Source organism: Aythya marila, assembly GCF_965140915.1.
Source record: "Aythya marila genome assembly, chromosome: 22".
In the NCBI taxonomy this organism is placed as follows: domain Eukaryota; kingdom Metazoa; phylum Chordata; class Aves; order Anseriformes; family Anatidae; genus Aythya; species Aythya marila.
In genome coordinates, this window is record NC_139063.1 from 5,546,667 (window position 1) to 5,568,647 (window position 21,981).

At 58.3% G+C, this 21,981-nt stretch overlaps 2 protein-coding genes across 9 annotated transcripts in view; both read right to left on the reverse strand.

The window, feature by feature from the left end:
* SDC3 (syndecan 3) overlaps positions 1 to 14,661 on the reverse strand; it is a 30,078-nt gene extending 15,417 nt beyond the window's left edge. The window contains exon 1 of the mRNA XM_082777357.1: positions 14,473 to 14,661. Coding sequence (XP_082633483.1) covers positions 14,473 to 14,577 — 105 coding nt within the window. The 5' untranslated portion in view covers positions 14,578 to 14,661. The remainder of the gene's footprint in view (positions 1 to 14,472) is intronic.
* A 4,574-nt stretch (positions 14,662 to 19,235) lies between these two features.
* The window catches only part of PUM1 (pumilio RNA binding family member 1), a 71,257-nt gene continuing 68,511 nt past the window's right edge, over positions 19,236 to 21,981 (reverse strand). For all 8 annotated transcript variants that reach the window (XM_082777297.1, XM_082777303.1, XM_082777302.1 and 5 more), the window contains one exon: positions 19,236 to 21,027. In XM_082777297.1, the coding sequence (XP_082633423.1) occupies positions 20,896 to 21,027 (132 nt within the window). In that variant the 3' untranslated portion in view covers positions 19,236 to 20,895. The remainder of the gene's footprint in view (positions 21,028 to 21,981) is intronic.

Here is a 21,981-nt window from a genome sequence, read left to right on the forward strand (position 1 = left end):
CTGGAAAATCCCCCAGGGATGTTTTGAAGCAAAGGAAGCAGCAAAATGTGGGTGTAAGCACGTTGTGAAGCCACAGGCAGAGCCCAGACCTGGCCACAAGCATCTGTCTCGTGGTGTCCAGGTCCTCTTTGGCTGCTTGGTGCAGGTGGGGACCGCAGGGGACCCACATTTGGGTGCTGGGACCCCTCTGGCTCGCACAAACCCTCGCCCTGCTCCAGCAGATTTAGGCTCCATCGCTCTGCCAGGGCTTCTTGGAGAGCAAACTGGGAGCACTGGGCTCGCTCCCCCTCGGTTCAGCGAGGGACAGAGCCGGGATTAAGGCTGCGAGCGCAGGGATTACCGCAGCCCTCGGCCGGCTCCCAGCAGATTGTGCGTGCCGTGGGGGAGGGCAGCACAAAGCCCCAGTGCCTCTGCGTTTGGTGGATTTCGTGGTGTAATAAATGCAGGATTTACCTGGGGAGGCTTTAAATGCTAAAATTACACCACTGGGGCGCACACACCGTGGCAGAAGCGAGCAACTGGTTTGCGAGGAGTGGGCAGCACTCGACCAAAGGATCAGGCGATCAAAGGAGCTCTTTTTCCCCAGGAATCCACAACCCAGCCCCCACGCCAAGCAACTCCCCACCGCCAGCCCCTTCTGCCCCAGGGGAAACTGAGGCACGGGGCAAAGCCCTGGCTGGGCTGTAAATCCCCTCTGCCATCAGCATTACCACGAGCAAGGGGATGAGTGAGTTTCCCCTGCTGTTCCTTGCTGCAGCCACAAGCATCAGCCTGAGCCCCACGCCCCATGAAGCTCCCCAACACCCAGCTGGCACTGAGCAGCCTGGGCTTTGTGATCCTCCCAGCTCCCCTTCCTGCTCACTTCCAAAAACACAGGCGCAGATACGGCGCTGTTCTTGGCACCCCACGTCAGCAACCTCCTGGGCTCGCTGCCACTCGAGGCGTCCCCAGGGACACGTCTCAGGAGGGTGCAGCAAACACTGGGGTGGGGAATGCACGCTTCCCTCAGCCAGAATAAAAACAAGGAAGGAAATCCGGGCATTGCACAAGAAGGTGGTGCTCAGCCCAGCTCCATCCCCAGCCTCCAGCCCAACCAAGCCCCCCAGCGCTTCCCCAGGTGCCATCAGGGTTTCCAGAGCCACACGTTGCATGTCCAGTGGATGACCTGCTGCCCACATCTTCACTCGGGGCAGTGCTATTTGCCCAGGAGGAACCCAGAGAGGTCTCTGTCAGAGCATTTTCACCCATCGCACGGTGGTTTCAGCAGTGTGGGTGCAAGGAGCCCTCAGCCCTGCAGCCTCAGCGGGGTGGGAGCTGCCCCAAAGCCACCAGGGCTGGGCACAGCTCAGCCAAACACCGGGCAGTGGGTGCAGGATTTGCTTCTCCCAGGCGTGCTGGGTTCATGCTGTGGCAGGGATGCTGGAGGACACTCAGAGGATGCTCAGGGGATATTTGGCTACTTGAGGCTGCTCGCTGTGCCTGGCTCCACTCCTTGCCCAAGGAGCAGGGACCCCACAGCCAGGCTTTAGCCGGGGAGGTCAGGAATGCTGTGATCCCCCCTCAGATTGCTCCTCCCAACCCAAAAAGATGCTTTCCAGTGCTGGCAGCCATCACCCTCTGTCCCCCAGACTAGCCTTGCACGGGGCACGTCCCCAGTGGGCGACGGTGGCAATCCAGCCCCTGGGGGTGACCTGCCCGCTGTCACCGGGGGGATGCCGATGTCACTCGGGGGGGCCCAAAACCTAATTACAAGACTCCCAACTGCTCACCTCGCCCCCAGGCCCCACCACCTCCCTCCGTGCCTCCTGTCCCCGTGGTTTATCTCCCATAAGCCGATTGCTCCCCGCAGCCAGCCCCCGGTGCCCGCCGGCCCCAGGTGAAGGGGCGCAGCCCGCAGCCAGCCCAGCAGGATTACAGGGAATTAATTACAGCCGAAACGCGCTGGGGGCAGTGGGGCAGGAGCCAACGTGCCACCCCGGAGCATCCTCCCAGGGCTCCCCGTGGGGAGGTGTCCTTGTTCTCCACCTCATTTCCAGCCACAGCAGGAGGGGCCGGATCCAAACCATCCTGGAACGTGGGTGGGAGATGTCCCCAGGGGGTTTCCCTCTCGGTTTCCACAAGCACAAACGTGCCCAGCACCAGCACCCATCCCTGGCACCCACTGACCACGTCCCCAACATGGGGCGTCCCTAATTACGGCCACAAAAGGTTTGCTGCCCCTATTCCCAGCAGGGGCTGTGGCAAAGCAGGGGCAGAGCCAGGGCTGCTCCTGCAGGGAGCAGATGGCTCAGGAGCCTAATCCTGCCCAGTGGGGGCGAGGAGGGGTCCGGGACCTCATCTCCTGGAGGGAAAATCCCCAGGGGATAGGAAGAGCCCAACCAAAGGGATGGCACCAAACCGCAAATCTGGCATTTAATCTGGAGAGGAGGATGCAGGAGGAAGGGCTTGGGGTAAATCCCTGCCCTGGGGGATGAGGCAAGGGAAAATCCATGGGGAAGCTTCCCGAGGCCGAGCGCTCCCCTGCGGGGCTGGCACCTGCCCTGTCCCCAGCCAGGGAGCTGAGGCCACTGCGAGCTCTGGCCATGCACCCGCATCCTTTGGAGGAAAACCAGCCCCTGTGAGCCACATAACCCCCCTGCCGCATGCCATCAAGGCAGATTTGATGCCTGCCTGCTCTTTTTCAGGCTTAACCCCCCCAGCACAACACATCCCACCCGACCCATGCCTTGGGATGGCACAGAGGGGACGGGAGCTGATGGACGAGGCTGGAGGCAGCGCTGGGCTCGCTCTGTGCCTGCCACGCATCCCACTGTGGATTACAAAATCCCGTGGTGTCCTCCCCCAAATCACGGCCACAGAGGGTTTGCCACACCGGGGAGCACGGTCTGTATGTGAAATACAGGTCAGCCGGCGCTGCTGTTAAACACCTGGACGGTTTCCTTTAATTAAGGGGGGAAAAAAAAAAAAAAAAAACAACAAAAAAAGGAGAGCTGGAAGCTGTCCCCCAGAGCAGCAGGGAGCTGCAGAGGGAGACCTGCAGCACGGGAGCCTAAAGGGTGGGATGTAAGAACACCCTGGGTCTGGTGCTGGGGGTGATGCTGCCAACGCTGCTCGGGAGCTTCATGCTGGGACCCTTCAGGACCCCTCTGTGCACCCTGCAAGCACCATTTGGGTGCACAGATCCTGGGAGCCCCCGTACACCCTCCTCCTCCTCGCCCTCCCCAGTTCACACTTGGAGCTCCTCCACAACCCCACAGTGACGGGGACGTCGCCTCTCATCCCTGAACCGCTGACCTGAAGCCTTGGATCAGCTGCAACACAGAGCCAAGCTCACTGCCGCTCACTGCCTGCCCAGGCTGCAGCCCTCTGCTACACAGCGGCAGCACGAGGACAGAGCAATTCCCCTGCAGGAGCAGCTGAGCACCGCCCGAGCCCTCGCCCCCATGCACCGGGCTCCCAGCGCCAAATCGCGGCTGGGAACCAGCTGGGGGGGGTCCAGCCCGAAAACCTTGCAGGCCCAATAGTGCAAAACCCTTCCCAAAACACTTCCAGGAAGGCCAGGAGCAGGAAAAAAAAAAACAAAGCCCAGCTTATTGAATGTGGGGTGGGGAGCGGGCAGCCACCAGCAAGCCCATCCCGGTGCTTTGGCTGCACCACCTCATCCCCTTCCTCGCTTCCCGGGGAGCACAATGAGCAATTGTTTCTGGCGCCGCCGGGGAGCCCAAAATGACCTCACTGCTGCTGGCGGGACGAGGTTTGGGGTGGAAACGTGCGGGCACAGGAGGGGAATTACCCACCTGTTACAGGACGTGGGACCTGTGTTTCCAAACTCTTTTCTGCAAAGCTTCCAACGAGGGATTGCAAACGCCTGCCTCGGAGAGCCCACATCTCTGCCCCACAGTTAGCTGGGGACATGGGGACAGCTCCTGCCCCCGGGGGGGATGCAACCCAGGGGCCACGCTGTGCAGGTGGGCGCTGCAGGGGCTGAAACACACCCGGGACCCCCCCTCGGGGGCTTCACAAAGAAGGGGCACGGGGTCGGTGTGTGCCTGGGGCTACTCTGCCAAAACCACAGAGCAAAAAGTGCCTTAATGATCACAATAAGCAATTGTGGGATGATTTTTTAATACCATTTCATTTTCTGGGCTTGGCTTAACTGTGGTTATTTAAAAGCCACCAGAAAGCCCTGACACCAGCGGGCTCAGCACCGTTTGGGGGATGCAGGCAGCATCCTGGTCCGGGCTATAGAGCAAGCATAGAAAAGGCAAGAAATTCATTAAAATAAAATAATAATAAAAAAAAAAAAAAAAAAAGGACTATGAGGGGCAAGGAGGGCAGCTTTGTCCATCCCACATTTAAGCACCTTTTAAAGGAAAAAAATGACCAGGGTCCTGGGTGAAGCGTGCCACGAGAACCATCCCGTACCTGCTCCTAAAACTGCTGCAGCTCAATTACCGGAGTCCCGCTGCCCCTCCCAACCCGTTCCCATGCTGAGCTGTAGCTAACGAACCTCCTAATAATGATTAATCAGGAATACATCAGAGCCTCCTGCACACAGCTTTGCTGCTTGGAGCCTTATACAGAGCCCCCCTCCCAAACTGCAGCTCCCTCGACCGCTGCTGGAGGAGGGGTGGCTATTCCCAGGCCTTTCCCAAACAGCATTTAATTAGGAGTAATTAATCCAGGGGGTGCTTTGCTGCCCGCTGTCCCCAGCAGTAGGACACGGCGTTTCCAAGCCTGCCTGCTCTCCGCGGAAGGAGCTGTGCCCACCTTCCCCGGAGTTGTCATGGAAATGGTGATGGATGGCGAGGACGATGCTGCGCTTCCAAACCCCTGCGTGCTGCAGCCCCGAGCCCTGCGCTGCTCCCCAAGGGACCTGAGCAGCTGCACTCACCCTGCACCGGCACAAAGGGGCACCCCGGGGGGACACGGCCAGCTTTCGGGGATGGGGACGCAGAGGGAAACGAGCCTGGGTGGGCTTCACGCTTTGCAAATGCGTCTTTAAGGGGATTTCTTTATTTTTTTTCCAGCCACATCACTCAGAGAAAAGAGATCCCATGGGGAAAAGTGCCGCTGGAGATGTGCAGCGCACCTGGGGTGAGGAGGCAGCAGTGCGAGATGCCCGATCCCACAGCCCCATAAGTAGCCCCAGGTTACATCCCTGGGTTACATCCCCGGGTTACAGATGGAGGACGGAGCCTGCACGCCAGCACAGCCACGACCTACTTTTGGACAGCACGGCTGGGGGAGCCCCACGGGGGGACCGGGGCTCAGCTCAGCCCCTCTGAGCCTCCCCAGCACCAATACCCAGGGGAAACGGCCAAGGGGCTCTGAGTAGCCACCAGTTTCCACAAGGGAGCTCAGGATCTGGCCCCACTTGTGTCACGAGCTGCAGGGGCTCAGCCAAATCTTTCGCACAGCAGAGCACAGAGCGAGGAGCTGCTGGCAGTGCCTCTGGGGTGCTCCTTCCCTCAAGGACCACAGAAAGTGACTCGTTTCCACACAAATGCTGCTTTTTGCCATTTAAAAAAAAAAAAAAAAAAAAAAGACATAACCTGCTGCTGCCATGCATTGCCCCGCTCGCAGGCAGGAGGGAGGTTTGTGCTCCACATTCCTCCAGCAGCAAAAAGATTCAGAGCAGCTTTCGCCTTCCACAGGAGAGCCCCCTCCCCGGCACATTCAGCGTTACTCAGAGCTGTGCAGCGCTCCCAGGCTCTGCTGTTGAAGAAAAACTTATTAATGAAAGGGGGAAAAAAAAAATAAAAAATCTCAGCTCGCTCACAGCTTGAGTCACTGCAAGCAGGTGAGGAACAAACGGCAGCTGCAGGAGGAGGCTGCTCCTCGGCACCCCTTGTCGGAGGCTCTTTTCCACACCCAGAGCACTTTGCTTTACCGCCCGGCTGCTGAAAGCACGAGAGGATGAGACAAGAGGAAAAAGAGATGGATTCTGCCTGGCTTGCCTCTGTGTCATGGCCTGAGAGGGGAAGAAATGAGTCTTTTTTCTGAGGGTGGGTGGTCAGTGCACTGACAAACACAGCAGCATCCCCACATGGGGACTGCCAAATCCAGCAGCATCCCTGCATGGGTTGGGTACCAGCATCCCACCAGGTGGACTGGTGGCACACACCAGTGTCCCCACGCCAGCCACAGCCAGGATACGGCCTCACCATCTCCTGAGACCTGCTGCTGTCCTCGCCACAGCCCCCAAATTGTCAGACCAGGAGGGAAACCAAAGCCGGGAGACCCCAGCGCCGCTTCTGCCTGGCGGAGCTTTGAAGGCACGGCCCCAAGGAGCTCACAGCCCAGAGGGGGAAGGAAACAGAGCCCAGGTCTTGGTTTCTGAAGGAAACTGAAGGGGGTTTTCACACACTGAGGGTTTTCAGAGAGCAGCTGTGACTGCATGGGAAAGGCACAACGCTGCAAAAGCAAACAAAGTCGGGACGTTTATTAGCCTGAAACTCCAACCAGCCCCTGGTTTCGTGTCCCAACAGGCCACCTCGTCCTCATAAAGGGCTCTTTTTTCCCTCCACTTCCCTACACTTCAGCAGCACAGCAACATGACTTTCCAGGCTCCGGGTAGCAGCAGGCACCATCCCAGGGACGTTCACACCTCCCTGGGAGCCCAGGGGGTTTCTCCACATCCCCAGGGGGGACACAAGGTTGTGCTTGCAGGCCTGGAGGTGCTGGAGGTAGGAGAGCTGGGCTTGGACCTTACCCCTGCCTGCAGGGCATGGGGAGCAGGGAGGCTGCAGCCCCTGTGGATGGGAAATGCCTGGAAAAGAGCCGGGCTGCAATAACACAAACCGAGCCTTTTTTTTTTTCCTCTCCCTCTAATTGCTCCAGCTATTTTAACCGAGACAGACATTTCCTTGACGATTTTCAAGGGCTATAAATGTTTTATGCCCCTTTCCTCTCCGCCCAGACATCAGCCTGGTGCTGATGCTTGGCACAAGCGGAGACCCGGCACGGAGCCACGGCGGTGCCACCAGCCGGGGACGGCACAGCACGGGGACAGGGGACACGGACAGCCCGGCCACATCCCCTTCTCCTCCTCCTGGAGGGATGCAGGAGGTGCCACCACCACCCGGCCTCCTCGCAAGATGTCTTTCTGCTGCAGGGAACTAAATATAGCACCCAGAGCCTTCGGGGGGCTGCTGCTTTCCGAGGTATTTATAGCTGCAGGCGAGCTCCGAGGACACGTGGGAAGGAGCGGCTGGAATCACACCGGGAAGGGCAGGATGCGGCCCCAGTCTGCAGGAGGGAGGCACAGGGGGGACCCTGCCTGGTCCCCAAAATTCATCCACCGGGGAGCACAGCCCCATCTCCAGAACCCCGGAACCCTCCTGCTGCTCAGTGGGTATCATCCCAGGGGCGATACGGAGGAGCCCACAGCCCTTCCCCGGTGACTTTAGCCCAGAGCAAAACCAAACGCAAATGCCCAAAGCACCCCAAGGAGACAGCCCCAGTGAGACCCCAAAATTCACAGTTTTAGCCCAGAAACTCACTCCTCCAGCAGCAGAGAGGCAGGACACGGAGCCCTTCTTGCTTCCTTCAGCCCCAGCTGCGCTCCCTTTGCGGGCGGGATAAATCCCATTTCCTCCCCAGGCTGAGCCCAGCTGAGGCTGGATGCTGCACACACACAGCCTGGCTGGGCTTCATCCCCTCTCTGCCAAAAATACGCGAGGAGCCTCATCTGCTCCAGATGTGGTCGGCACTGCCACTGAGGGGAAGCATCCATAGGGACGTATGTGCCCCTCTAGGGACAATACAGCCCCTGGTAGCCCCTACAAGCCCATAAATGCCCCTCGGACCCCCACATGCCAGCTGGCACTTGGTGGGGTCCCCTGATTCCCCACAAGAAGAGCCTTCACCTCCCTCCTCCTCCTCCTGGAAAACAAAGGGATGGGGGAAGTTCTGCAGCCAGGACTCGTCCCCCCACCCCACATGGGCAGTGCCCACATCCCTGGGGCTTGCAAGCAGGGTGGCTTTAAGGGCATTTGGGACCCCCGTTGTGGGTCCTACATGGCTCTAAGTGCCACGGCCAGGAAGTGTCTGGGGTCAGAGGAGCACGGGGGTGCTGCAGGAAAAAAACAATTCAGCCCTGAATGTAAGGCAGGAGGGGGGTGAGGGAGAACATACTGGGTTACCCCAATTACAGCTGCTAATTAGCACTCAAACTTCTGCAGCCCTTGCAACCCGCAGCCCCACCGATGGCTGGGAACAGTCCCTGACCAGAGCAGTGCTGGGGACACCCCAGTACCGGGGGAGGGACACCCAAGAGCCCAGCCAGCTCGCCAACCCTCCCGCAGCCCTCTCCAGGAGCCTAATTGCAGCCTGCCAGGCAGCTAACTACCAAGTTGCACCCAAAACAATTATCTGCTGATAAATGGGGAGAAACAGCTCCTTTCAGCGCCAGGAGCAAACAAAAACAACCAATTACAGAGGCCAGGCGCTGTGAGCAGAGGCAGCCGGCTGCTGCGGGGCAGTGCCTGGAGCTCACCTGCGGGTCCCAGCACCTCCAGCGCCTGTATCCCCGGTGGGATGGTGACATCCCACAGCCACCAAGGCCAGCTCAGGACCCTATTGCATCCCAGATCACCACCCGTGGTGTCTTGAGCCCCGATTTATGCCCCATCTGCAGGTGTGTGCCAGCACGCTCCCACTGGTGGTGATGGATTTTAACCCACATCGGGAGCCCCCCGAGGTCTGAAGCCCTCCTGGGATGGAGGCAGTGGCGGACACACGTGGATGTGAGCCTCCAGGCACAGCTCAGCCCCTCGGGCAGTGACCTGCAACGGGCTTGTGGCTAATTAGAGCCTGATTAGTGCTCACAGCGCAGAAGGAGCTGGTGGTCCGTATCGCAGCCCCGCAGCACAGAGGAAGAGGAGGAGGAGGAAGCAGTGATGCTGGTTCACAGAGCCACAACCCCGGCATTTCCCAGCCCCAAATCGCCCCGATGTCCTCCCGGCACAGGTCCCCTCTCCGTCTGTGCCAGCTCGCCGCAGCGCCAAAAAAGGGAACCCTGCGCTCTGCCAGGCACAGACGAGAGCATCGCTGCACAGAATCACCCCCTTCCATCAACAAATACCTGGCAGCTCCACGATTTTCCACTGAGACAGAGCCAGGGCTTCGGAGCAGGCTGAGCACCATCCCCAGCAGGCCCCCACTTTCTCCCCATGCCCCCTAGTGCCACCGCCGCTGTCACCCTGCTCAGATCTGCAGAGCCCTGTGCTGGGGGTGGGGGACCCCCACCAAACCCTCACCTTGCCTTTAGCAAATGGACGGGCAGCCTGCACAAGAGGGAGAAGGAAAATTAGAGGTTGGGTGATGCTACTTGCCAAAAAGCCTCCAAAAGAGGAAAAAAAAGTTCTACATTTCCTGGAGAAAAAAAAATTATATATATATATATATATATATATATATATATATATATATATATATATATATATATATATATATATATATAAGACCATTTTTAACCAGAACTCCCACTCTCCTTTCCCAAAACACAGCCCTCTGGTGTATTTTGGATGTTTGCTAACATGAGCATCACTTAAAAAAAAAAACAAGGCGAGCACGTGCTCGGCAAGGCATGCCCTCCTCACAGCAGTTCTTCAGCCCGACCAACGCGGCTCACGAAATAGCTTCGGCCTCCTCCTCCAGAAAACAGCATTTTTTGGCAAAGAAACCCTTTTGCCAACAAGTTTTGCTCAGAGCTGCCCGAGGGATGAGGCTGCCCCAGCTCCAGCCTCCCCCAGCTGCCTCCACCCCGACTGCAGGAGGTGAAAGCGGCCGGGGGCAATCCTTCAGCAAGGATTCACCCCCTCTTGTCGCTAAAACCAGCCTCATTTCTCCCTTGGCCAGGAAAGAAGCAGCAGCCCCAAGATCACTGCTGTTATTTTTATCTGGAAATAACTCCTCTGAGCCGCGTCCAAGCCTCTCCAAGGCAGGGAGATGTTTTGCAGCGCGGCCGCGGAGAGCTGCGGGGACATAAACACAGCCGGGGCAGAGCAAATGTCCCGGCCCAGAGCAGGCAGGACTCAAATCGCTCGTTTTGTGGGCTCGAATCGCTCATTTTGTGGTGCTGAAGCACGAGAGGGGGATGCTTGGTTTGGGGAGCACCCCCCAGGGCAGGAGGTGGTGCTGCTGTGCTCCTCATTGCTGCCCACCCCATCCAACGCCACCCCCCAGCTCCGGGCACTGCTTGCAGCAGCACAGCTGGGTTAAATTCGGCTTTAACCAGGACTGGAATTAGCTGAAATCATTTTTTTAAAACAAAACAAAACAAAAAAAAGCTTTAAAATAACCAGCTCTGAAAACGCTTTCCCCTTCAAAGCAACAACAACAACAAAAGGCATCCTGTGCCACCCCCTGAAACCCATTTCTTCCCCCAAACCTCACTTGGAGGCGGGGGGGGATGCTCCGGCAGGGCTGGGTTTGGCGACCCCAGGAGCTGCCCTTCACCTTTGGGGGGCCCCATCCTGCTCCGCGGTGCTGGCCACAAAGGGCTTTTGCCCCGCGCAGCCCTGCACGGGGAGCTCGGCGTAAATGTCACATTAATTAACTGGGCGAGCTCTACGCGCCGCCACAAAAAGCCCTCTGTTCCCTCTGTTCCCTCTGTTCCCTCTGCTCCCTCTGTTCCGCCCCGGCTCCCTGCCTCCCACCCCTGCTGTCCCCGGGGATGCTGAGGCTGGCAGCAGCCCTGCCGCTGGGTACGCTGCTCCCGGGGGGAGGAATTCCTGCTCCCCCCTGTCAATGCACATCGAGGGACCAGGGAAAGGCACAAAGAGAGGAGGGAAAAGCTGGAAAATGCTCCCGAGGCTCCGCTCCTCCCTCCGCACACGAGCTGAGGCTCCGTCTCCAGCGCCGCGGTGGGCACAGCGATGTAACCCCACAGAACCCACCCCAAAAAAACCCAGCCCGTGCCTGAAGCCATCCCAGGAGGGGCTGGGGGTGATGGAGCCAGAGCAAGGAAAGGTGATCCACAGCCCTTGGCTGCTTCCTCAGACCCGCCACGTGTCCATCTGTCCGTCCACCTCGGCAGGGCTCCGGCAGGGACACAGACCCGAGCCACCGGCACCTGCGAGAGGTTACGGCTGATCTGCGCCCTCAGCGATTACGGTGCCGAGCTGATCCCTAAGCTGCGGGCTGCCAGAAGGGGCCAGGACAAAATCCTGCCCAGGGGCTGGGGTGGCAGGGGCTGGGGGCTCCTCTCATCCCATCCCAAGCTGGGACTCCCATCACGGGGACGAGGCCAACCCGCTCCTCCGGGAGCCCAGCACTGGTGGCACCACCACGGTGCAGGGGTCACCCTCACCAATTAACACTCATTAACCCACCCTTTGCCCACAGCACCCAATTAATGTGAGCATGAGGAAACAGCCCTGGATGCCACTTGGCTGCAAAAGCCCCGGCTCTGCATGAGAAGAGGAGGAGGAGGAGGAGGGAGTGATCACCAGCCCGCCCTCCCGGCACAGAGCAGCCCTGGTACCAGCACCACGCTTGTCGTCCCCAGCCCTGGGCTCCCCAACGAGCTCGGTGGCCCCGCTCCTTCCCATCTCACCCCCATCTCATGCCCATTTCCCTGCCTGCCTCCATCTTCCAGCTGGGACCAGGCTCCTTTCCCTTCTGCCTGGCTCCTGGGGCCACACTTGGCTTCTCAGGTGGCTGCTATGGGGTTGAGCTGGTGGCCCCATGAGCAGGGTCTCCTCTCCACCAAGCCACCTGGATTTCCCAAACAGATCCAAAACTTCATCCTCTGCCCAACGGGGACAGAACCAGCTCCAAGGCGAAAACACGGGGCAGGGAGTGGGCAAGAGCAGCCAGAATCACGCTGCCACCTCCCCCAGCCTGGGGCCAGCCACCCGCCACAGCCGGGCTCTGTCCCAGCAGGGGGGACAGGACGGGGACCCCGCTCCGTGCCCCGAGCCCAGCGCCCCGATGGTCCCATCCTGGAGCAGCTCCTCCTGGCACCCAGCCCGGGAGCCGGAGCTATTTGTCAGCTCGCTTGGTGCAAATATTAATTTGAATTTTAATAAACCTCTTCAGGAGAGCTGCTTCGTTAGGGATGACGGATGCTGCTCCGGAGAAGGCGCGGGCAGGGCTCGCTGGCACAGAGACAAAACAGGACGTCAGCAAACATCCGCCGGGCTGGGGACGGGGCAGGACACGGCGTCCCCAGGCTCGGTGTCCCCGGGGACACCCAGGGCTCAGAGCACCCAGCCCCTCAGCATTCAGGGGATGGGGATGGGGCGCTCCATACCCAAGGAGGATTTTCACCCAAAACGCATCCTGTGCACACCCCGCAGCTCTCACACAGGTTGCGGCCCCGATGCCACCAGCCAGGTGGGGACCAGGATCCAGCAACAACACAGGGATGGGTTTGTGGGCAGCGTCACCCTGTCCCTACACACAAGGGGGTCCCCAAATCCATCTCTCAGCCCCCTGACACTCGGCTGGGGTGCACTGGAGCTGTTCCAAGTCATTGCCCCCATCCTGGAGAACCTGGGGAGGGGGGACAGGTGAGACTTTGCCCAGTGCCACCAAACAGCTGTAAAGTGACTGCGAGGAGCAGCAGGGGAGCAGCGAGGCCTTGGCCCCCTCCAGCTGAGGATGCTCCGTGTCCCCCAGGTCCCCAGCGAACCCCCCCAGCCCGGCAGCTCCAAGCCTCGTGTTTAACGAGCCCGCGGCCCTTCCTCGCTAATTATCCTCAGCAAATGGCTGCACCGCCACCCGCCAGCTGCAGATCCCCAAATGGAAGAAATTAAGATCACCGAGGGGGGAGCAGGAGGCACACACACAACCGGGTGCTGGAGACACAGCGCTCACTACCGCGGGCACCCAGCGGCAAAAATGGGTCCAGCGGGTCCTCGGCTGTGATGGGCGAGGGACTGGGACCACCCGGCGCTGCATCACCACGACCTGTCCCAAAGCTGGACCTGAGCCCCCACCACGGTCCCCCCCGGGTTGTAGGCTGAACGCCTTCTTCCCCAGTGTGATGTTGGGTGCCATAAACGCCCGGTGCGCCGCGACCGTGCGGCATCGTGCCCAGAGCCACACAGCGCTCGGGGCTGCTGTATCGAGGAAATCGCAGCCCTCGCTCGGTGTGTGCCCGGCACAGCCTCAGCAGCCCCCTGGGAGACGCAGAAGTTGCAGCTGCTGCTTCGGGGAGCTGCAAACACCCCCGCCACAGCCCCGCACACCCACTGCAGTGGTAACGGGGGTACCGGGACCCCCGGGGAGCGGGGCGGGCTCCGTGGCATTACATCCAGCATTAAATCCAGCATTAAATCCAGCAGGGCGTCCAGCACCAAGCAGCCAGGCCCTGGGACTTTTTCACGAGGAGAGGGAAAGGCAGGGAAGGCAGCCTGCATCCCTCCCTGCCTGCCTGCTTCCCACACCCCGACGAGCCGTGCGGTGCCACCGTCGCTCCGCGCGCAGGGAAAGCCCCGTTCCGGGACCCGGCACGCACAGCATCGCCCTACAGCTGCCACCCCAAGAGCCACCCGGGTCCCTCGGGTGTCCCCATAACCAAACCACGGCACAGGGAGCGCAGGGCACGGGGTACCTGCTCGAGGCTGGCTCCGGCAGAGGGGTTCCCCCGGCTGCACGGAGGACGGGAGTGCCACAGCCCTGACCCCTTCCTCCTGCCCCTGCCCAAATTCCTCTCCTGGGAGCAGGGCTGTAAAATCCTCCTGGATGGGGAGCTGGGGACCAGCGCGGGGATGGGAAACGCTGGGGTCCGGGGGGCTCAGCCCCACAGGGGGGGCAGCACCGGGGCTGGATCTTTGCAGGGTCGGGGCCAAACCCCACAAGTTTCTCTCCCCCTCCAGAAGCGGGGAGGGGGCACAGGTGGGATTTTCCCCCCAGCCGCCCCTCGGGGCTGCTTCAAGGCGCATTTCCCCGTGACCTTCAAACGGCATCTACCTGCAGCCCCCTCCCGCACACCCTGCGCCCCCCTCCCGGCTGCCTGCACCCCACAAACCTCAGCCTGCACCCGGCTGGGGGCGAGCATCACTTGGGGGGGGGGGGGGGGACGGACATCCCTTGGGGACAGGAGCATCCCTTGGGGGCCGGGAGGGCAGGCGTTGGGGGGCTGGAACACGGCTTAGGGGGGCACCCTCTGAGGGGGGTGGGGGGCATCCCTTGGGGTTGGGGGGAGCATCCTTTGGGGGGGGGGGGGCTGTAGGGGAGGAGGTTGTGGGGGGGCACCCGCTGTGTGGGGAGAGGTTGGGGTGGGGGCTGCTGCTCTTCAGGGGGGCTGCAGCGGGTGGTGGAGGGGGGGGGGCTGAAGATATTTGTATAGGTTCTCTCTGCCCCAAAACTCCCCATCACCCCCCCCAAAACCAAACCAACCCCGAGCCCGAACCCCACCCTCCAAAGACCCGCGCCCACCCCCCGACATCCAACATTGGGGTCCCCTCACCCTCACCCCCCTAAACACCCCCCCGGCCCCTCGCCCCCCACACTCACCGCGGCGGGGCGGGCGCCCCCCCCCAGCAGCAGCAGCAGCAGCAGCGGCACCGCGAGGCCCCGCGGGCCCCGGGCGGGCGGCGGCGGCGGCGGCTCCGCGGGCATCTTCGGGCAGCGGCGGCGGCGGCGGGGCGGGGACGGAGCCTTTGTTGCCGCCGCCGCCCGCGGGAGGCGGTGTGCGAGCGGGGGGGGGGCCGCCGCCGAGCCGCCCGGCACAGCCCCAGCCTCAGCCCCAGCCCCAGCCCCAGCCCGAGCCCGACCCTCCCCGGCACGGCAACGGCACGGCACGGCCCTCCCCCGGCCCGCACGGCTCTGCCCCGCCCCGCCCCGCTGAGAGGGGATGGGAGGGGAGGGGGACGCCCCTAAGAGGGGGGGGGGCGTGGGGGGGTAGGGGGGAAATTGGGGGTGGGGGGGTGTATGGGGGGTATGGGGGGGGTTGAGGGAATATGGGGGGGTAAGGGGAATATGGGGAGTTGGGGGGAATGGGGGGTGTGGGGGGGGATTGGGAGGGTTGGGGGGAATGGGGGGGTTGGGGGAAAATTGGGGTTGGGGGGGTTATGGGGTGGCAGGGGGGAATGGGAGGGTGGGGGAAAATGGGAGGGTATGGGGGAATCTGGGGGAATCTGGGGGGTGGGGGGAAATGAGGGGTTGGGGGGAATATAGGGGGTGGGGGGGAAATGAGGGAGTAGGGGGAATATGGGAGGGGTTGGAGGAATAGGGGGGCAGGGGGAATATGGGGAGTTGGGGGGAATGGGGGGTGTGGGGAGGGTTGGGGGAATGGGGGGGATGGGGGAAAATTGGGGGTGGGGGGTTATGGGGTGGTAGGGGGAATGGGAAATGGGGGGAATATGAGGGGTGGGGGGGTTATGGGGGGATTTGTGGGGATATGGGGTGGGGGGGAATAAGGGGGCGCGGGGGGGGAATGGGGGAGCCGAGGAGTAGATGGAGGGGTATGGGGTAAATAGGGGGATGTGGGGGTAGATGGGGGGGCGCAGGGAGTATATGGGGGGTATCGGGGAAGGTGGGGGGGCTATGGGGTTATGGGGGTAGATGGGGGGTGTGCAGGGGTGTACGGGGGGAGGGGGACCCAGGGCGTATATAGGGGGGTATGGGGGCAGATGGGGGGAAGCAGGGGTATGTAGGGTGAGGGGGGGAGTAGATAGGGGGGTATGGGGAAGGTGGGGGGACACAGAGAACATATGGGGGGCATGGGGGGAGATGGGGGTAGATACAGGGATATGGGGAAGATGGGGAGGCCCAGGGAGTGTATGGGGGGGTATGGGGGCAGATGAGGGGGTGCAGGGACAGATAGGGGATATGGGGAAAAGGAGGAGATCAAGGAGAGTATGGGGGTTATGAGGAAGGTGGGGGGACCCGGGGGTAGGTTGGGGGGGGAGGGGGGAATTTAGGGATTATGTAGGGTGGAATGGGGGGAGCCCAAAGGGTGTATAGGGGGGGCATGGGGGAAGAGGGGGGGACACAGGGACAGATAAGGGGGGCATGGGGAGGATGGGGGGGAGCCAGGGGCAGTTGAGGGGGGTCAGGGGGCACATGGGGACGGACACGGGGGGGGGGATGTGAGGGTAGATGGGGGGCACCCAGGAGTAGGGAGGGGGAATGGGGAAGATGGGGGGACACAGGGGGTGTATGGGGAGCTTATGGGGGCATCTGGGGGGACACAGGCATTAGTGGGGGAAAGTGGGGCAGAGGGGGGGGGACACAGGGGCAGAGAGGGGGATGCAGAGGCAGAGGGGGGGCATGGGGTAAAGTGGGGGGAACGGGGGGAGATGGGGGAAACCTGGGGCAAATGGGGAGGTGCTGAGGGACCCTGGGCAGCTGGGGGTACCCAGGGGTAGGTGCGGGTACTCAGGGGAGATGGGGGGCAGCGGGCAGCTGGGGGGGGCGAGGGGCAGCTGGAGGAGGGACCTGGCACCAAAGGGGACAGCGGGTCACAGGCACGGGAGGTGGTGGCTCTGGGAGAGGTGGGAGCAGGGGGAAGGACGCGGGGGGTTCTCTCTCGGGGCAGCCCTAGCGGGTTTCACACCTTCCCTGTGCAAATCTGAACAAATAAAATCACAAAAGCCCCGTCTGAACTCCAAGCGCTGCGGTGAATGACTGCAGGTGAGGAGCAGCGGCCTTACCTGGGGTCAGAGGGGAAATCAGGCAAAATCAGCTAAAAAACGAGCCCCGGCCCCGGCTGGGGTCTCTCCGAGGGGGGGGGGGCAGAGCCCCGGGCCTGATCTCGGGGGCGTCGCTGCCCCTTCTGCCCCTCCTCATTGTGCAGTAATTAACGGGATGATGATGATGATGATGATGATAATAATAATAATAATAATAATAATAATAATAATAATAATAATAATAATAATAATAATAATAATAGTAATAATAATAATAATGATGATCCTAGAGCACGGAGCTGCGCTAAGGCCGAGCCGGGGCCGGTTGCTGAGGCTGCACCGCCCCGCTGTGGCTGCCGCGCTCCCTGCAGCCGCCCCCGGCCCCGCCGCGTCCCCAAAAGCAGCCCCGAGCACCCCCGGGTGGGCACCCGGCGATGGGCACCCACGGGTGGGCACCCGGCGGCGGCCCCGTGGCTCGGCTGGGACTCGGGGGGGTCCCAGCGGGGTCCCCGGAGGGGTCTGGGCGCAGCCGCTGCCACCGGCCCCGATCCTCGGCCTCGCTGCGGCTCCAGGGGCAGCGGGGATGCCGACCCCAAGGGGATGCCGGCCCCATGGGGTGGGATGTGGCTGAGCTGGGGGCTGGGTCAGGGCTCCTCCACCCCTCAGCCCCGCGTCCCTTCCCCGGTGGTGGCAGCAGGGCCCCATCCCCCCACAGGGTCCCCATCCTGTCCCCAACAGGACGCCCCCACCAGCACCCACGGTCCCTGTGCCGGCACCCACATCCTTCTTCCATGGCCAGGCGTGGAGCAGAAGCCCGCAGGCAACACCAAAACCTCCAGGGGCGGTTCCTGAAGTCCCGCAGAGCCGTGCTGGGGAACAGGGTCAGGGCCAGCACTGAGCCCCCTCTGTTTCCGAGGTGCTGCTCAAGCAACTCCCAAAGCTCAGGGACGCGGGGCCCCAGCACCACCCAAACCTCGTGGCCCCAAACCTGGTGAAAAAAAAGGTGTCCGAAAGCCAAACCAGCGCTCGGCTGAGTTTAACGACAGGTGTGAAAACTGATTAAAACCACTGTTGGGCCACACGGGCACCGCCTTTTGGTGATGGGAAAGTGGCAGCGTGGGAAGCTGTAGGCATTTGACACAGAAAAAGTAAAAGCCCTTTGAAAGGAGCGGGCGTTACTGGAGCCTGCACAACCCTTCCAGCAGCATCTGCGCTCCCGGAGCAGCTCGGTGTGCTGTTGGAGTCAAGTTTGGTCCAGTGAAAGCCATCACACTGACGTCTGTGCTGGGCATCAGTTCTTTTAAAATGCTAATTTCAGATGGAAACAAGCAGCATCACGTTCTACTACGAAATTGAAAATGTTTTAACAAGCTAAAGCAAAAATTAAAAAAAAATAATCCCACAAAATGTGACGTTTCCTCCCCTCCTCCATCAGGGGCTTTGCACAAGTGCTTTGAACTTAATCAGGATTTCCAGCGATGCTGATGGCAACCTTCAGAAAAGGGTTAAGACCCAGCAGCCCCTGAAGTGCAGCAGTGGCAGGGAGGATCCTTTATGCTCGTAAATGAAGAAAAATTGGTGGTAAGCAGAGGCCAATTTTCTCTCCGAGCAGAGGTCGCGGTCAGAGTCCTGAGGGGATCTGCGTTCGGGGCGGGCTGCTCAAAGCATCCAGAAGGGATCTGGCAAAGGGGATGGGAAACAGACACGGGGCTGCCTTGTAGCACTTAATTAGGGTAATAAAGGACCCTGAGGAGCCGCACAAGAACCTCCCAGGGCTCTGGGACAGAGCGGCTGCTGCTGACCTCAGGGTCAGGGTGAGGAACGGTGCTGGAGGAAGAACAACCCCAGCATCACTCACCCAGCGCCAGGCACGGGGCTGAACACGGCCCCTGGGGAACCAGATCCTCAGAGATCCTCAGAGCTGGGGAAGTTTCTATGGAAACACGAGCTCGTGCTCAGCTGCAGCCACAGCAACTGCAGGCTGCTGGTTGTGGCGATGCTCAGCAGCCCCAAATTGCTCCTCGAACCGCTCCCTGCCCTTGGAGCGTCCCCACCCTGCCTGCTGGGCACAGCTCGTGGTGCTGCTCCCCTGACCCTTCCTCCTGCACACACAAACCAAAGGATATGAAAAAAAGTATGAAAAAGCTTCTGCACAACTAGCAGCTCCCTGGAGTGACAGTCCTGGACTGCAACAAGGGCAGGGTGGAGAGGAGGATGACAAAAGCCGAGGAAAGCATGAGTAGAGCACGAGAGGTAATGGGGAAAATTATTCCCTGCCCTTCTCAGCAAGAGCTGCAGTGCTTAAAAAGCAACCAAGAGGCAGTTTACCTACAGAAGGTGGTTATTCGGCTTGAACTTACCACCAGAGGATGGATGTTGTGTTTGCTTTGAGTTGGTACAGGCTCCAAAGAGGTTTAGAAATCCCAAGAGCACAGGTCAGGCAGGGGCCAGCAAGCCCCAGACAGCAGCAGGACGGGTGCCAGAAGGGGGAAGCAGCACTAAGCCAGCACCAAGCACTCACTCTGCTCCCTCGTCTCTGCACGTTGCTGCTCACAGAGTTGGAGGCTTGCAAAGAAAGGCGAAAGCAGAGAGGGAGGTGTGGCGGTGGCACTCCACTCAGAGCGTCCAAATAAAGCACCAAGCCAGATTCCAAAGTTCTGTATTTTTCAAAATAAAGATCACACGTTGTTTAGAGACAATCTACACAAGAGTTACAAAAAATAGTCGCCCAGGCATAAGCATACACAGGTTTGTTAATTATACACATATGGTTACAAGTGTGCTTGCAAAAAAGTTCATTGGAAATATACACAAGGCTCTGTAAATGTACACCGTGTAGTGTTACAATTCTATATTCAAACAAGGAAAATTGACAGTATGTTACATTCACTTACAAGTAGACAAAATGCAAAATACAGTTCATCTTCTGTACAAAAAGGGAAGGTGATTCACACTTTACAAGGTGAAAAGGGACTCTGATTGTAAGGAAAACTAGGGGATTCTGTACTTTTGCACTTTTTGTTTCTTACTGTCACAAAATAAGCAAAACATTACTTTTTAAGATTCAAAAAAACACTATTTTGAACTGAATCATTTTGTATAACATTTAGAAAGGATCGCTACTGTTCAACTAGGTGACAAATAAAACCAAGCAATTTTTTTTTTAAACATTAACTAGGCTGTATAAAGAGAACATTTCCTTCAAAAGAAAAAATTTACTTCTGGTTGAAATTACAATTTACAATATACAACACTATATGCTACGACCATAAAAGGTGTGAATATACACTGAAATGCACAGGTTTTGCTAATTCTTTTTTCTTACCAAAAAACGGGTTTATGTCGATTCAAACTTCTCCACATTTACATTACAGAGGTTTACAAATGTACAATTGTACAGTCAGAAGTATGTTCCACTACTAGGGTACATTATAGATACAGATCAGACATCAAAACAAGAAAATACTACAAATTTTTATATATGTAAAGTCTACACCAAGTATACACTATATATTTATAGAAGCAAGACCAAAGCCGAGTTGGATTTTTTTTTTCCTCATGCTAAATAATCAAATTGTGTCTCTCAATGTTAACAGAACAAACTGAGTAGGCAGTAAACAAGTACACCCGCCCCCCGCCCCCTTGCTTTAAAAACTTTCTGGGTGTGTACGTTTTCTTCCAAAAACGACCACTAAGCTACCTCCTTTAGCATGTTATACTCAAAAAAAACAAAACAAAAAAAAGCAATTAAAAAGTTTCAAAAACTTAATTCTTTTTAAACTGAAGCTTTAGCAAGTTGAATTTTTTTTATATTTATAAACAGTGTTAAAGGCATCCTTTGTGCCATTTAACTAAAATTCAAAAATTCTTGCTGACTTTTGACTAAAAGGAGAAAAAACAGGTATTTGCAAAAAAGTTGCCTGCAAGGCAGATGAATTAAAAACGTGTTTGTTTGTTTTTTTCTTCAAACCAACCACCCTGAAAGTTTCCACATTTGGAATATAGATACAACAGTGAACAAAAATGTGGCCTTCCATGTACATTTGATACCTATGTACAAGTATTCTATACACCAGTAAAACAGCAGGGCAATTAGTTAATTAAAAAAAATAATTAGTACATGTTATGCATAATAAAATTAAAGAAATTTACAAAGGCTTCTCTTTTTTTCTTTTCCTTTTTTTTTTTTTTTTTTCTTTTAGTAGTTTAGCAACCACAGACCGTTTTCTAACTGTACTGGAACAAGGTGGGTTGCTGGTTGTGAACGAGTGCCTGCTGGCAGCGAGCCCCGCAGCGCGCCGCCTCAGATGATGCCGTTGGGGGGGCCGCAGATGGGCCCGAGGTCAACCCCGTTCTTCATGTAGTACTTCTCCAGCTTGGCCAGGATGTGTTTGCCGTAGGTGTACTTGCGCAGGGTGGCGATGTGAGGCCGGATCTAGGAGGCAAAAGAGAGGGGTTGGGGTTGGTGACCTGACCCGCAGCCGCAGCGATCCCATCCCACGCCATGGCCGGAGCCAGCACAGGTGACCTGAAAATGCCTCAAGGAGTAGGGTACCCTTTGCTGTAACCACCTCAATCTGTGAACCAAATCAACGTTTCGTAACTCACTGATGGTATTTTTCAGGTTAATGGCAAAATGAATTCCTGGTCAAGCAGGTGGGATCTTGAGGCCTAATACAGGATCAAGCTGAATCCCTGTCTTGTGGATGAACCTAAAGCATTGTCCAAAGTGAGGCTGGCAAGACAGGACTCCTGGATGCTCGAGCTTCCCAAGGGTGCTCTGACCCCCTGCCCACCTCCACCTCTCTGGCCTGGGGACAGACTGACTGCTACCACAGAAAATACACTGCAAGGGGTGGTACAGCTGAGCAGCTTTTACTGCACCTCAGCAGCCCCGAGAAGTGAGACAGCTGAGCAGGGCCTCACCCTCCTTCCACGCTCAGCTTCTGAAGGGCTCAAAGCCCAGAAGGGCTCCCACTATCAATTTCAGCAGTATATTTGGAGAGATAGTGGGAAAGGCAAGCAGCCTGGGCTGAACAGCCGTTTAATTTCTGAACCTAAATACACCTTTTTCCCTTATTTTTACGCAGACTTCACACAGTCATACTATTTCAGAGTAAAAGTCATCTGCAGCTCCACCAGAATTCCTGTAGCTGGAGTAAAGCCACCTTTACTGGAAGAACCAGATGAGGAAAACCTCTGTAGTAGCTGCACTAGCGTCCTTGTGCTGCTGAAGTTCTCCTGGAGAGCTTCAGAGCAACGAGACCTAAGAGCCATTTATTTTCATTACTGTTACTGTCCCACACCACCAGCAAGTTCCTCTGATAAGGCAACTACTACAGACTTTTTACTGCATGGTGGAAAGTGCAGACAGGACGAGGAGCAGCCA